This window comes from Ruditapes philippinarum, unplaced genomic scaffold (assembly GCF_026571515.1).
Source record: "Ruditapes philippinarum isolate M1 unplaced genomic scaffold, ASM2657151v2 ctg2934_1_1_1_1, whole genome shotgun sequence".
Taxonomy (NCBI): Eukaryota; Metazoa; Mollusca; class Bivalvia; order Venerida; family Veneridae; genus Ruditapes; species Ruditapes philippinarum.
The window spans coordinates 6,931-20,234 of NW_026853274.1; the positions used below are offsets into that span (position 1 = coordinate 6,931).

General features: G+C 30.6%; 1 protein-coding gene across 1 annotated transcript; it reads left to right on the plus strand.

The window, feature by feature from the left end:
- The first annotated feature begins 4,182 nt into the window (after positions 1-4,182).
- Positions 4,183-9,404, plus strand: LOC132736348 (coadhesin-like). The gene is made up of 10 exons (XM_060723460.1): positions 4,183-4,327; positions 4,566-4,604; positions 5,176-5,298; positions 5,492-5,662; positions 5,806-5,976; positions 6,854-7,006; positions 7,226-7,573; positions 7,782-8,129; positions 8,486-8,598; positions 9,217-9,404. Exons 1-10 carry the CDS (start codon positions 4,300-4,302, stop codon positions 9,382-9,384), a joined length of 1,662 nt encoding a protein of 553 aa, XP_060579443.1. The 5' UTR covers positions 4,183-4,299; the 3' UTR covers positions 9,385-9,404.
- The last annotated feature ends 3,900 nt before the right edge of the window (positions 9,405-13,304 follow it).

The window sequence follows — 13,304 nt, forward strand, 5'->3', positions numbered from 1 at the left end:
GATAAGTGACATTATGCTCATTCTTGTTCCGCCGTCAAGTCGAGATGAATAAGTAATATATTTGAAAAGATTATATTTGCGTTTGAGAACTACCTAATTTATAATAAAACTGCCTCATTTTATTTAAAGAATTAAAAGTTACAAATACATTGTAATTGATATTTACAAACATTTCTTTTGGTCACACGGTTTATTGATTTTTTCATTTTTAAATATAATTGACCTCAATTATGGCAAATTTTATGTTATTTTAATTTTTTGCTGTTCATATATGCATGGACATAATGCCACTTTAAACTTCAACTTCCAGGAAAATCTCGTTGAGTGTTTTAAGGTTGCTCACCTGTTAATCAGATAAAACAAAAATGCAGCTTTGTATTAAATTCAAATTTAATAGTAACAACATGAAAGGCCTCTAATTTATAAATTCATAACCTTCAAACAGTTTCCAGCATACGAGGTTTGATCCAAATGTTTTTGGCCCGGTGTACTTACGGTAGTCATAGAACCCAACTTATAGTCTTACTTTTCAATATAATCGTCCTCTACGTCAACGTACTTTGTCCACTTGTGCTCCAACTTGTTTTACCCTTCAAAATAGAACTCTCTATTCAAAATAGAACTCTCTATTCTGGTCCTCATTGACCGCCTCCATGACACCTTTGTTGCTTCAAAAAGGTTTACCACGAAGCTTGGTTTTCGGTTTTGTCAGAGGGGGGGGGGGGCAAGTCCGGAGAATATGGGAGATTGGGAAGAATTTCAAAGCCGCAGTCATCTCAATGTTCTCCCTGCCCCTCTTAAATTTAGCAGCACATTTTTTCACAGTGCTATAGGAAGGGGACTCCTTCCCAATTATATCCACGAAGTCTTCATGGATGTCCTTAGGGTACATCCCACTCTTACAGAGGTACTTTATGACGGTGCTAATCTCAACTCTCTCCATTTGATCTTACTGAGACACCCCTCTACTGATCAAAGTGTGTTTTACGTTACTTAATCTGTGTAAAACAGTGTGTAACTCGGTCAGTAATCTCCAATCGACGTATCGTGTGTCAATGTCAGTGGAGTTGCTATAAATATATCGGGCCGAAATTTTTTTGATCATTCCTCGTATGCTGATAGAGTTTCATTTCATATGAGACTTTAAATATAAATCCATATTTTTTTGCAATTGTAAGATTTTTTAAACATTTGTTAGCGTACTCTTTAATTAATTAGAAATTCTTGAACATGTTGTAAATACATTCGAAACGTTATTTTCCCATGTTTCAATAAAAGATGAAGTACATTACGCGAATCTGAAGATTAGATGACATGCATATATAGAGTATGATACGTACTATATAGCAATATTTCTGTACTGTGTTAAACCAGGAAGCATTTCAAGATAAAGGTATAGAAACTATTACTCTTTTATCAGAATTGAAATAAAAGGTGTGTCTTCTTATTCATAAATCAACAAAATGAAATTTATATAAAACTGCGTGGTTTCTAGAAATGACAACAAAACATTTAAAGCGAAAATAATACGGGGCCTATTGTCAGTCGTTTTCTGGTTATATGTCATTGAATTTAAATTATATGCAAGTCGAATCGTGCACAAATGAGAAAAGAAATACTTACTTTTTCTGCTTTTCGTGCAGCAGACTTCCTTCCAAGAAATGATGAAAAACTTCAAGGCATTTTTTTAGTTTTCGTCTTTTCCTAAATCTCTGCTACTTGTCTTAGAAAAGTATCAATTTTCTTTAAAAATGGCATATTTCATTTAGGTTATGGAAGCAACACAGTTTCACGTTTTATAGATATATGTATTATGACAGAGCTTCGTTAGTAATAGCTTTATTGCTCTGCGCACACAGCCACGGAGCTATTTGTGTTGATTTTTATTTTGTCCATGTACCCGAATTTTATCAATTAATCCCTTCGAGATTTACAGCAAAAAATTTATTTGTAATCAAGAACTCCTTCATATTTTTATTACGTAAAGTCATATATTAGTTTCCCCCCTTCGCTGATTCGCAGCATGTCATATTAATGAATGAGAACGAGAACAAATTTCACGCCCTCAACCGCTGGGAAAGCAGTTGATAATGATAATCTCTAGCAAACCTACCAATGTTCATGATGAACAATGTCTTTTGTCCTCTCATTCAGTCATTTATCTATGATATAAATTTTGGTAAAATCCAATTAACCATTGAAAACTTTATAAGTATATCAAGTCATCAGATGTCTACTAGTTCATCGTCATTTGCTGCATTTCTCGCTTGGACGCCCTTTGATGCTTTGCATCAGTATTTTTTTTGTAAAATCATGATAAACGAGTACATATACCATTTGACGCGAAACATGCAAAGGACATTTCGAAAAGTAAAATCCATGGAAGTTTTGGTTTTTGACTTATATACATATCAATCGTTACATTTATTACCATGATTAGTTGTTGATATTTGTAGAAAATGAGTAGCATTATAGGTGAAAACAAATGTACATGCTTTGATATTTTTATCGTCTTTTATAGAAGTGACACAAGCAAACAGAACAATGTTGCACTACTGTCATGTCACATTACATTTACAAGTCCTGTAAGTCTTGTTTGTATTTAAGGGAATTACTTTCCTTACCACGTAGCATATTTTTTTCAAATATAATATCTGCTCCCTCTCTCATGGATAAATAGTAGAATGTAGAAAACAATTGAGTCACCAACCATTCCCTAATGAGAAATCTCATACGCATATTATTTGTGTACAAAAGACAATAATGAAGCAATGCGAACAGAAATATATTCTTTTTTTACCAAATTATTTCCTTTTTAAATATGAAAGCATATATAAACAAGGCAATAAATAATAACAACATGCAAAACAATACTAAGTGACATTTACTGGTATAATTGTAAAGTGTGACAGCATCCCAAAAAAAATCATAAACGGTATATTCTTTAGATTGATGTAAGCGGATTTTATTTAGCTATAACCTAACAGATATTTAAGAGAGATATAATAAACATAGAATGAAAAGACTGTTTCAAAATTTAGTTATTTCTGTTTTCAATTGTTTAGTATCACATTGATGCAGCTTATACAATAGTATACTATTTTTCTTCCTTCTATTTTTACATTTTTCCCACGTAAATTTAGTCTAATTTTTGTCGATGTTATCATCATAGAAAGAATTTCAACGCGCTTGAATTTTTCTTCATTCGTATAATACAATTGTAAATAGTACAATGATATTGTAATAGAATACTTTATAACTAATAGTTTTGGTGTTGATAAAAATCTTTTGTTTTCTTGAGTTTTTTTAACTTTGTTATTGCTTCTTTTATCTGCATCACAGATTTTAAAATGTTCACATGAATAAACAAGGAAGTTTATGGAAATTGTTTAGTCGATTTAAAGATAATATTATCATTCAAAACAAAACAAACAAAACAATTGCGGTAAGTCTATCTGGCTTTATAGAATAGCAAAGTTTTTAAAATGAATCCGAACACAAATACAAAAGTCATTAAAGCAGTTTTTTCATGCCATTTTGCTAGGTCGAAAGAAAATCAAAAACTTGTTTCAGTTCAAACATTAAATCACTTTTTATTTAAGTAAATTTTTAACATGTATATACACTACTTATTAAGCGCTTTGCCTTTTCTGAACAATTTCGTATTTCTAGTACTTTAGATATCAACATTCCAGATAATGTCTTGTGCCAAGTGTGACGTCTATTAACGCAGACGTCCGTTTGGTACATTTACGTCATTTCCTTTGTTATGTATCAACTGACGATTTTAATAAAGCGAAACATGTATTGATATTTACAGTTGTGTTGTTTTTGTTTTCATCTATTTGCCCTATATAATTATGTTTAAATGAAAAAAAAACACAAATATTTCATCTATAGGCCCTTATCAACAAATGCATGTTTGAAATAAATACTTTAAGAACAGATGTCCCTACAATAGTTCAAAAATCGTTAATTTAAAAAAATGCATTTTGTTATTTTAAACTTGATGTGTTCTAAAGAGTGCAATTTAATTTCTCTTACATGAAATAGTAAACTAGACTTGAGAAAAAAATACACACCTCCTGAACCGCAACACTAACATCATAAATAAAAAAGACGAACACCAATGCATTTATAATATTGGCCTTGCCTAAAATTCTAAAGAGAATAAATCTGTCGCATGGGTAAAAAATGTTATTCTATTTCAGGATTGCACCATGCGGCTCTCTATGCGTTAAAACATTAAAAATCCAATGAAAGAAGTCAATTTTACAAGATAAAATTGGTTTTAAAAACATGATGCATGGAATAATTATTTATTCATGTAAGTATATATATTCGTATTTCTAATCATATATATATAACTATATGTTTAAATTTGAATCACAGTGAATAAGAAAACGTCATAAATAACTTAACATCGGTGGAAAAAAATCTATATTTGAATCAATATTTTGATATTTGCTAGGACATTGTCAAAGTAAAGTATTTAATTTTTAAACCTAGTTACATAATCATTGTTGATTTCAACAACTTTAAAACACGTTTCACACTTATTGCAGGTTTCCTTCATTTCCTGCTTCAAATCACTCAAAGCATAGGTTTGTACCTTGAAAGTTCCTTTTGTTAAAAAACACATTAAATCAGTTTCCATTCACAAAGGTTTCTTGTAATAAAACTTCGATAATAAAATAATGGAATTCGATAATAAAAAATTGAAACATTTATGGAAATTTGAATTGGATAATTCCGGTATATTTAAGTTAAATAATACGTTAGAAAACTGTTATCTATATTGTTTTTATGTATCTTAAGTGCAATGATTTTAAATTAACACAATCATCAAGATTTATTTCATGTATGAAGAACATTAATTTAGTGCTTAATTAGATAGTAAAATTACATCAGTGATGTACACATAAAGATATTTCACCAAGTCTAAATATACAAATATAAATAAGATAAATTTCAAAGTGTACAAGGATAGCAAACTACGATAATACACTAAAGATATGATCAGGGGAAAAGTAAATGTTGTCATCAAAATTTGCATATATAAAAGAAAAATGTAAACTGAATTATTCACATTTTCAATTCATTTACTTGTATTTGAACTTATATATTTTTAAATTTAATACCGCATTTAATTACAGATATATCAATTATTTTTAGCACTGCGATGTCAAGATGACAAAAGCATGGACTGTGCAAGGCTTGATAAAATGTTTGATATATGTGAAGACGTACATGATGCCAAACTAATATGTCCTAAATTCTGTAATTTATGCCTGCTAGGTAAGTGTGTTGATATTGTTAAAAAATATATAAAAAAATATGTGTCAGAAATTCTTATGAGGTTTTTCATCTGGAAATTAAAATCTTAGATAAAAACGTAAACATCTGTCTGGAACTTAAATCAATGGTTGGAATTTTTTGATAATTATTGTACATTACTCATAATGATGAAATGATCTTTTACCAAAAAAAGTTGATGGTAACTGGGCGGATTGGTCGGGGTGGTCAGAGTGTGATGTCACATGTGGTAATGGTAAGCATACTAGATTTAGGACATGCACAAATCCAGCACCGGCCTACCAAGGTTTGGAATGTGAAGGAGAAAAGACCGACGTGAAAACCTGTCAACGACAATCTTGTCCAGGTTAGAATTATATTCCGATTTAGTCTAAATGAATGTCACGTTTTATAACTTTTCCGTTGCTCATGACAATAAAATTGAGTATTATTTGTTTTCGTTTATATGTACCTTGATATTAAAATATGCTGTATGATATTTGATTTGAGTTCATGGTGGCTGGTCAGTTTGGTCTAAGTGGAATGCATGTCCGGTTACTTGTGGGTTAGGCATGCAGAAGCGTTACAGGAACTGTTCAGATCCGTACCCTTTACGGAATGGAAATCATTGTTTTGGAGACGCTGACGAATATAGAATTTGTTTCCAACAATTTTGTGAAGGTATGTTTAATCAAGTTGATATACTGTTTATGCTTATACGTGTAGTTTATTTCATATATTTACATTACAATAAATTTATAGGACGTTGTTATGATAAAATGATTGGTGGTTTATCTTTTATTATCAAGACTTTCATATAAAAAATTGCGATGGTATATAATCATGTGAAACACAAGGGATATGCACGAAGTTATCTCTGAAATCATATTTAGTTTACACATAATTATCTTTAACTTATCTTTCTTACTATCAGACACACAAATATGTAGATACATTGGAAATAATGATTTATTAATCTTTGATTTTTCTGGTAAATGTTACATGTTGGCAGTTGTGGACAGTTTTACTAATTTTTTGGACATAAGTTATGCCACCATAACATAATGCCCAATTGATTATCATGAGAAATTATTAGAGATACATTATGTCATTTTCATATTGTAGAAATGGCAAACATGTGTTTATCAATGTTTTAATATGGATGTAGAACATGTGATATATTTTTAGCCTTTAGAAAATAGCGCTGAATTTGAAATTTGTGATTGGATTGTAAGCAAAGCACCATCTAAACTTCCTTATAGAATACAAATTCACTGATTAACTACACTTACTGACACAAAGTAAAGACAGTAAATGATTGCTCTAGTAAATGGTCAATGAGAAATGTCTTATAATGTGTAACAGTGCACAAAGAGCCATTTAAATTCATGGAGATGTATATTGTCTTTTGATTAAATAGTTCACGATTGAATGTTGGGTCTCTCATAAGGGTTTGCATTTGTTATCAATGAAAAGGAAAATTATTGCGCCAAAACACAAAAATGACAAGCATTTATGTCGTGAAATAGATTAAAGAATTTAAATAAACATATTTTAGATGGGGTATGGACAAAGTGGGGTAAATGGGGAGCATGTAGTGCATCTTGTGGCAGTGGTGTCCGTCAGAGATCAAGATCATGCACAAATAGTATTGGAACCAAATGTAAGGGAGAGTCTTTTGAAGTTCAGCCTTGCAACGAACTGGATTGCCGTAAGTAATGCCATCCTATAACAAAAATTCAGCTTGTATTTTTACTTTATACATGTATATATAAATTTTGATGATATTCATATAAAGTTTAGTAATATGATTCAATTAAAATGGACAAACGTACACATAGTAAGTGTAAGAATGATAAAGAAAACAATTTACATTTTGTTTGATAATGTATTGTCTATTCGTTTCCGTAATAAAAGTTTTCATTTTTAGCTTGTGAGTCACATCCAACTCTACAAAACGGTGCCTTAAAACGGTTATCGGAATCACAATTCAACATTACTTATAGCATTGAATGCAACAAAGGCTATGAATCCTTAGGTTTGCAATATGTAACATGCGACAAGGACTCGGGATGGAAAAAAATTCCAACATGCAATAAGGTATCATGTGGAAATCCAGTCGCACCGTCGAACGGAAAGCTTGCTTTTACAACTGGAGTAACTTTCCAAGCGATCGCAATGTTTGAGTGTTATAGCAGTTTTACAGCTTTTGGTAATCCAGTCTCAACATGTTTAAGTGATGGAACATGGTCAAGTTCTATAAGATGCTTGATACCATGTAAGTAGAACGTTTATACATGGATCTGTTTGCCGAAATATGATTTTGTTTGAATTATCAGATCGTTTCATTTTTATTAAAAGGTAATGGTTTAATTTGAAAGATACAAATTAACAGCTGCCTACATAATCTTCTGAGTTATTGGTGTGGTCTGAAAAATTCTATGTTTGATATTTTTTTGTCCGCAAAATATTTGTTTTAATTTTAGTTTGTAGATCACTTCCAACTCTACAAAACGGTGTCTTGAAACGGTTATCGGAATCACCATTCAACATTACTTATAACATTGAATGCAACAAGGGCTATGAATCCTCAGGTCTAAAACTTGTAACATGCAACAAAAATTCGGGTTGGACTGAAATTCCATCATGCAACAAAGTTTCTTGTGGAAATCCGGTTGCACCTTCAAACGGAAAACTTGCTTTCATTAGTGGGGTCACCTTCCAAGCATTCGCAATCTTTGAGTGTTGTGATACATGCAGAACCTCTGGAAATTATGTCTCAACATGTTTAGATGATGGAACATGGTCAAGCTCCTTGAAATGTATAGCACCTGGTTGGTAAAATGTTTATTCATTCATTTGTTTTGATTATTTGTTTCAAGATTGATATCTCACCAATATTAGTACAATGTATGATTACTCTACTTGTAACAACTAAGTGAAAACGTTCTCATGTTCTGTAGTTTTAAGTAAATAATCTCAAATCGGTGACACTTTTAATCTACTAATTTAAAAGTAAAATTATTTTTCCGTGATTGCTTGTAGAGACAATCAAAATATATATTGAACAATTAGATAGGTAATTTCATGCTAATTATTTGTGAGGGCTTTAATACTGAGAGCAAATTACATTTTAAATGGAAATCTACTAGAAACATTGTCATAAAAAATGTCTTGTGTTGTTTTGTAGTATCAAAGTGTACGAAGAAACCGACCTACAATGAAACCTTCAAAAACGTTGCGTTCGGCAAAAAAGTTACACTATCGTCAACGTACTCTTCTACATACAACGCCCCAAAAATGGTAATTTGTGGTTGAAGCCTAGCTATTTTTTTTTCATCCGGCATTTTCTTGTGTTTTACTTTAGTTTCTGGTTGTAACATATATGATATATTGGTGGAAATTTAAGTCACGCTTATATTTTCGATTCCGTATTGAGACATTCAAGAAATGTTGGTAAAGGACGACCCCACCTCCTGCATGCATTATTATTTGAGGCATGACAAGTCACCTGTGTAGAATCAACGATATTCCCTATGCAAGCTGGATAGCATTCATAATTGAAAGTGTTCAAGGTCTATGTCGGTATTCGAACCCATAGCGGAATGTCCGATATATAGTACATAAAGTTAACATACATTTATCGGGATTATAATAGGATTTGGTAGATTTTTAATTGTACGACAACAAATTACAAAAATAAAATCGTATTAGAATTAGCATTTCATACTTATATAATTTATATAATGCATCTAGTATACAAAATAGCTTTCTAAGACATACAATAAATACTAAGTATTTACATGTATATTTCTTATATATCAAAACAGGTTTTTAATAGAAACAATGTTTCTATTATCCCTAGTGAAACAAAAAATAAGTGAGATTTTTTTTACAAGATGCAATTATTATATGTTCTAGGTAGATGGTAACTTTGACAGAAATAATATCGCAATAACACAGTATCAGAAAGATCCATTTGCAGTGGTTGATCTAGAACATTCATATACAATACACTCTATCTATATATACAACCGTAAAGACTACGGTAGGTTTACTTTTATTTTATTTTATAACCTACAGTTTTAGATTTAGTTTTTAATAATTTATTCCCGTGTGAAAAGCTTTATGAGATTATTAAATATTCTTGAAACCTACACTTACAATCATTTTACGTGAACTTGTTTGTAATGACATTGTGTGAAAATCAATGGAACTCTAAACAGTTTGCTTATACATGTTTTAAACTGGACACATTTACAATTTATAAAATTCATAAGCGCTTTCTAAGTGCCTTTCTTACTCTAACGTAGATTGTTATTAACGAAACTGACTTATTGTTCCAGCATATACCGACTTAAGAACGTCATCGTCCAAGTCGAGGGGACAAGCTCTCCACGTTTATAACAGTTGCTACTCATAAGACGGTCATAGGTGTAGACTGCACATTCCGATTTGAGAACCCAGTTAGAGGTCGTTATTTTAAAGATAATGCTAGAAACAAACGGCGAGTATCTGCAAATCACAGAGCTTGAAGTGTACAGTGACACAAAAATCTGAAATGAAAGTAGACTTTTGTGTATCTACTTTTATCAGTAGGTAGTCATTGCTATAAAGTCGGAAAACAATTATGCCATATAACACTTTTAATAAGATTATGTTTTTTTCAATTATAACTCTCTGAATATAATTTTTAATTGGTGTTGTAAATTTTATTAATTGCATTCTTCTACATATGTTCTTATATGATTGAACTCTATTTTCAACCAATGAGCGTATGTCTACGTTCTTTCCAGTTTGAACATACATTATAAATAATAGATTACTTTGTACTATAATTGTTTTATCTATTAAAATATGTTAACGTGTCTGCTACAAATATTTCTTTTATGTGTTATTTTTTTTTAAATAAAAATTCGTTCAAAAACTCAAGACTTTCAACAGCCAATTCATTTATCTCAAAAAACAGTCTCCATTCCCGATTGTTCCAAACAAATGTCACAAGAAAAACATTCTATACAATGTCAGTTTCCTTCTTTACGTTCAAAATGGAATGAAAATAATAAAGAAGCATTTGTTAATAATACAGATATACAACGGGTTAATAAAATCAAAACAGCACCCGATACTCCGTCAGGCTGTGATGTTAATTCATCTATTCTAAATAGTCTTGGCGACGAGATGCATTATTTACTAGAAAGTCCTTTCTCAACGGAAAAAGGTCAAGTCTCTTATCCAAAAAAGATTTTATTAAAGGCTTAATATTGTCCAATAAAAGTTAAGCTCTTCTATCATGTACTTCGGAACTATTTTTATAAATATTTTTATAAATCTTGCATATTTTGTAAAACGCTTGATTGAACATTTCAGAAGTGTAATTTAAATCCATTCTTTTCAATTGTAAACATGCGAATATAGTCGTCGTTCGAGTTTTTTTTCATTAATGAAATAACAGTGCGAAGCAAAGTCAGGATTTTTACGATTGTGTTTTAATAGTATTATTTCAAAGGATATTTTTGCAATAATTTTTTCAAAATATCTATTTGGTAAAACTGTCCTAAGATGTTTGAATATTCTGTCTTAGTAGATATTGATTTTAAGTTTGGCATAACGGTTATTTATTTCTTAGCAGAATTGTTAACTACCATCATTGATAAGGTGCAAACTTTCAGTTTGAAGATAGTGGGTTCGGATGCAGCTGAAACTTTTACTACATTTAATTCATTTTCTTTAATTTTGTAAAACTTGTTCACTAGAGAATGTTTAGTACATGGAAATCGCTCATTGCATAATTTTATCACAATTATTCAAATATCATAAAAAATGAAAGCAAATAATATATTTAAAACATTTTATGTTAAGATATATTGTTCAATGTCTACATGTATGTCTATTAAAAAGCTAAAAAACATTAATTGTCAGTCTAATCTGTTGTTGTTTTATGATCCTTCGATATCAAAAGTTAATTTTTGGTACCATGTACTACGTATAAATGCAAAATAGTACATTTTGTTGCAATAGTCATGGCATAAAGACCTCCTCATACAATGCCGACATAACGACTCATTATTAGTGTAAGTGCAGTTTAAATATATGTATGATAGTTTGAAAACTTTACCAGAGCTAAATCGTATACAAAATGCAAAACATGCATAGTGAGGTAACTGGAGTGCAGGTATTAGTTACTAGCGCATGCTCGTTGATTGGCTTATTTTCTTTAGGGTTTACTAATTGCGACGACAGGGAAAGAGATAACGATGGAGAAGTCATATTCAGATGCTCGAACATTGGTTTTTTCTGGGGTTTATTATTGTGACGACGGGGAACGTGTTTTTATTTTTGCCTATGAACATCAAAACACTCGGCAACACGTGTGTTACGATGTTCTTTCTATTACATGTCAACCATGCCACATGGGTTTAAAATTTGTTTAAAGCCACACTGCTAACAAACATTTCAAGATTGTTTAATTATTTTTAGGTTAGTTAGTCTTATCAAAACGAAAATGTTGTTTAATGTAACAAAACTTTATGACTCATACGGATTTCTACTTCTTTTTGACAGCACAAGCAATAAATTGTTTGGCATTTAAGAACAATCATGTAAAAATATCTTGCATAATAACCAAAGAATGTCAGGTACATAAAAGAGATGCAAAATATAGAAAATACGTTTTCTTGGACAACAAAGTTGACCTTTCCGTTTTGTCCAATTTTTATGACTTGCTAATGGGCTTTTAGATAATTTGAGTGTATGGCCTTTGTCGAAATGGGGCTAACCTGTTTTGTATTTTATAAGGGGGAAAGTTATTGTAGCGTTAATAACAAATCATTTCAGACTAGTTTTTATAAATAATTGTGTTTGAACTGACAATAATATACATTTTACACTCATTATCATTTCGTTGATTTAATATTCTAAATGTTTGGCTGTCACCGAACATTCTTTAAAGAGTATAAATCTATATCAAATGAAAATTTTTTAAAAATTCAAATCAACTGTAAAATAACAATGGTTCCATCATTATATGGTTGATTCTCGAAAAAGTTGTAACATAGAATGCCCTCTTATTTAAAACACATCAATATTGAACGTAAACAGAAGCAAATTTTAAGTAGGGTTTTATCCGTTTAGCAATGATTTTTGTGCATGAGCCATTCGCTTTTAAGGCAATAAATGACCACATTTATTTTATACAAGCATTTTAGAAGTATTCTTTTTAAAAATTCAAACAATCCTTTTTTAGAAAACAAACAATAAGGCGTTAAGAAAAGAGCACGGCACTCTTTAAAACAGAACTTTAGTTTAACGTATGCATCAATCTGTACTTCATTATTGCCGGGGTAGGAGAAATTTGGTTTAAGGTTCTTCATATTTATGTGTTTGTTTGCTCTGATCAATCAGAAAGATATAAGTAAATCGCTAGTGAAAAGGGAGCACATTTGTGTAGTTTGTAACAGATAGAAAAGAGCAAATTATATATTATTTTCTTTATATGTTTATTTATTTATCTATATACTTCTTTTTTCATATAATTTTACTTTTTTCTTGTTATCTTCTCCCTTTATATACCCCTATATATCTATACACTCCTTATTTTTCATATGTTTATTTAGAATCCATATCAACCAAATTCAATAAAGATTTTAAAACATTTCAAATTATGACAATGGTCAAAATGCTTATCGAATAAGTACATGTGCATGTAAAAATGAAAGAATATAGTCTATATACATGTATAAAAATGCATATAAATTTCTCGAATTCTGGTTTGCTAAAAGACACATTGTATACTATATGCCGTATTTGCCGTGAAGAACTGAAGCACGCTTAATTAGCAACGTATTTCTACAGATGGTTACCGATGTGTGTGCATACAATTTTGTTCTTTATGGCGCTTTTCTCGATTCAAATGTCATAAAAATCTGAAAACAAAGTGATCCCTCGGAAGCATTAATCATAACAAAATTACATGAAAACTGCAGACTCGGATCGATTGAGTCTGTACA

Excerpts from the sequence above, each read along its gene's own strand:
- LOC132736348 (XM_060723460.1), top strand. The coding sequence starts at position 4,300 with ATGATGCATGGAATAATTATTTATTCAT. Across the intron at positions 4,605-5,175 it reads TCAAATCACTCAAAGCATAG|CACTGCGATGTCAAGATGAC; the intron begins GTTTGTACCTTG and ends AATTATTTTTAG. Across the intron at positions 8,599-9,216 it reads CATACAACGCCCCAAAAATG|GTAGATGGTAACTTTGACAG; the intron begins GTAATTTGTGGT and ends TATATGTTCTAG.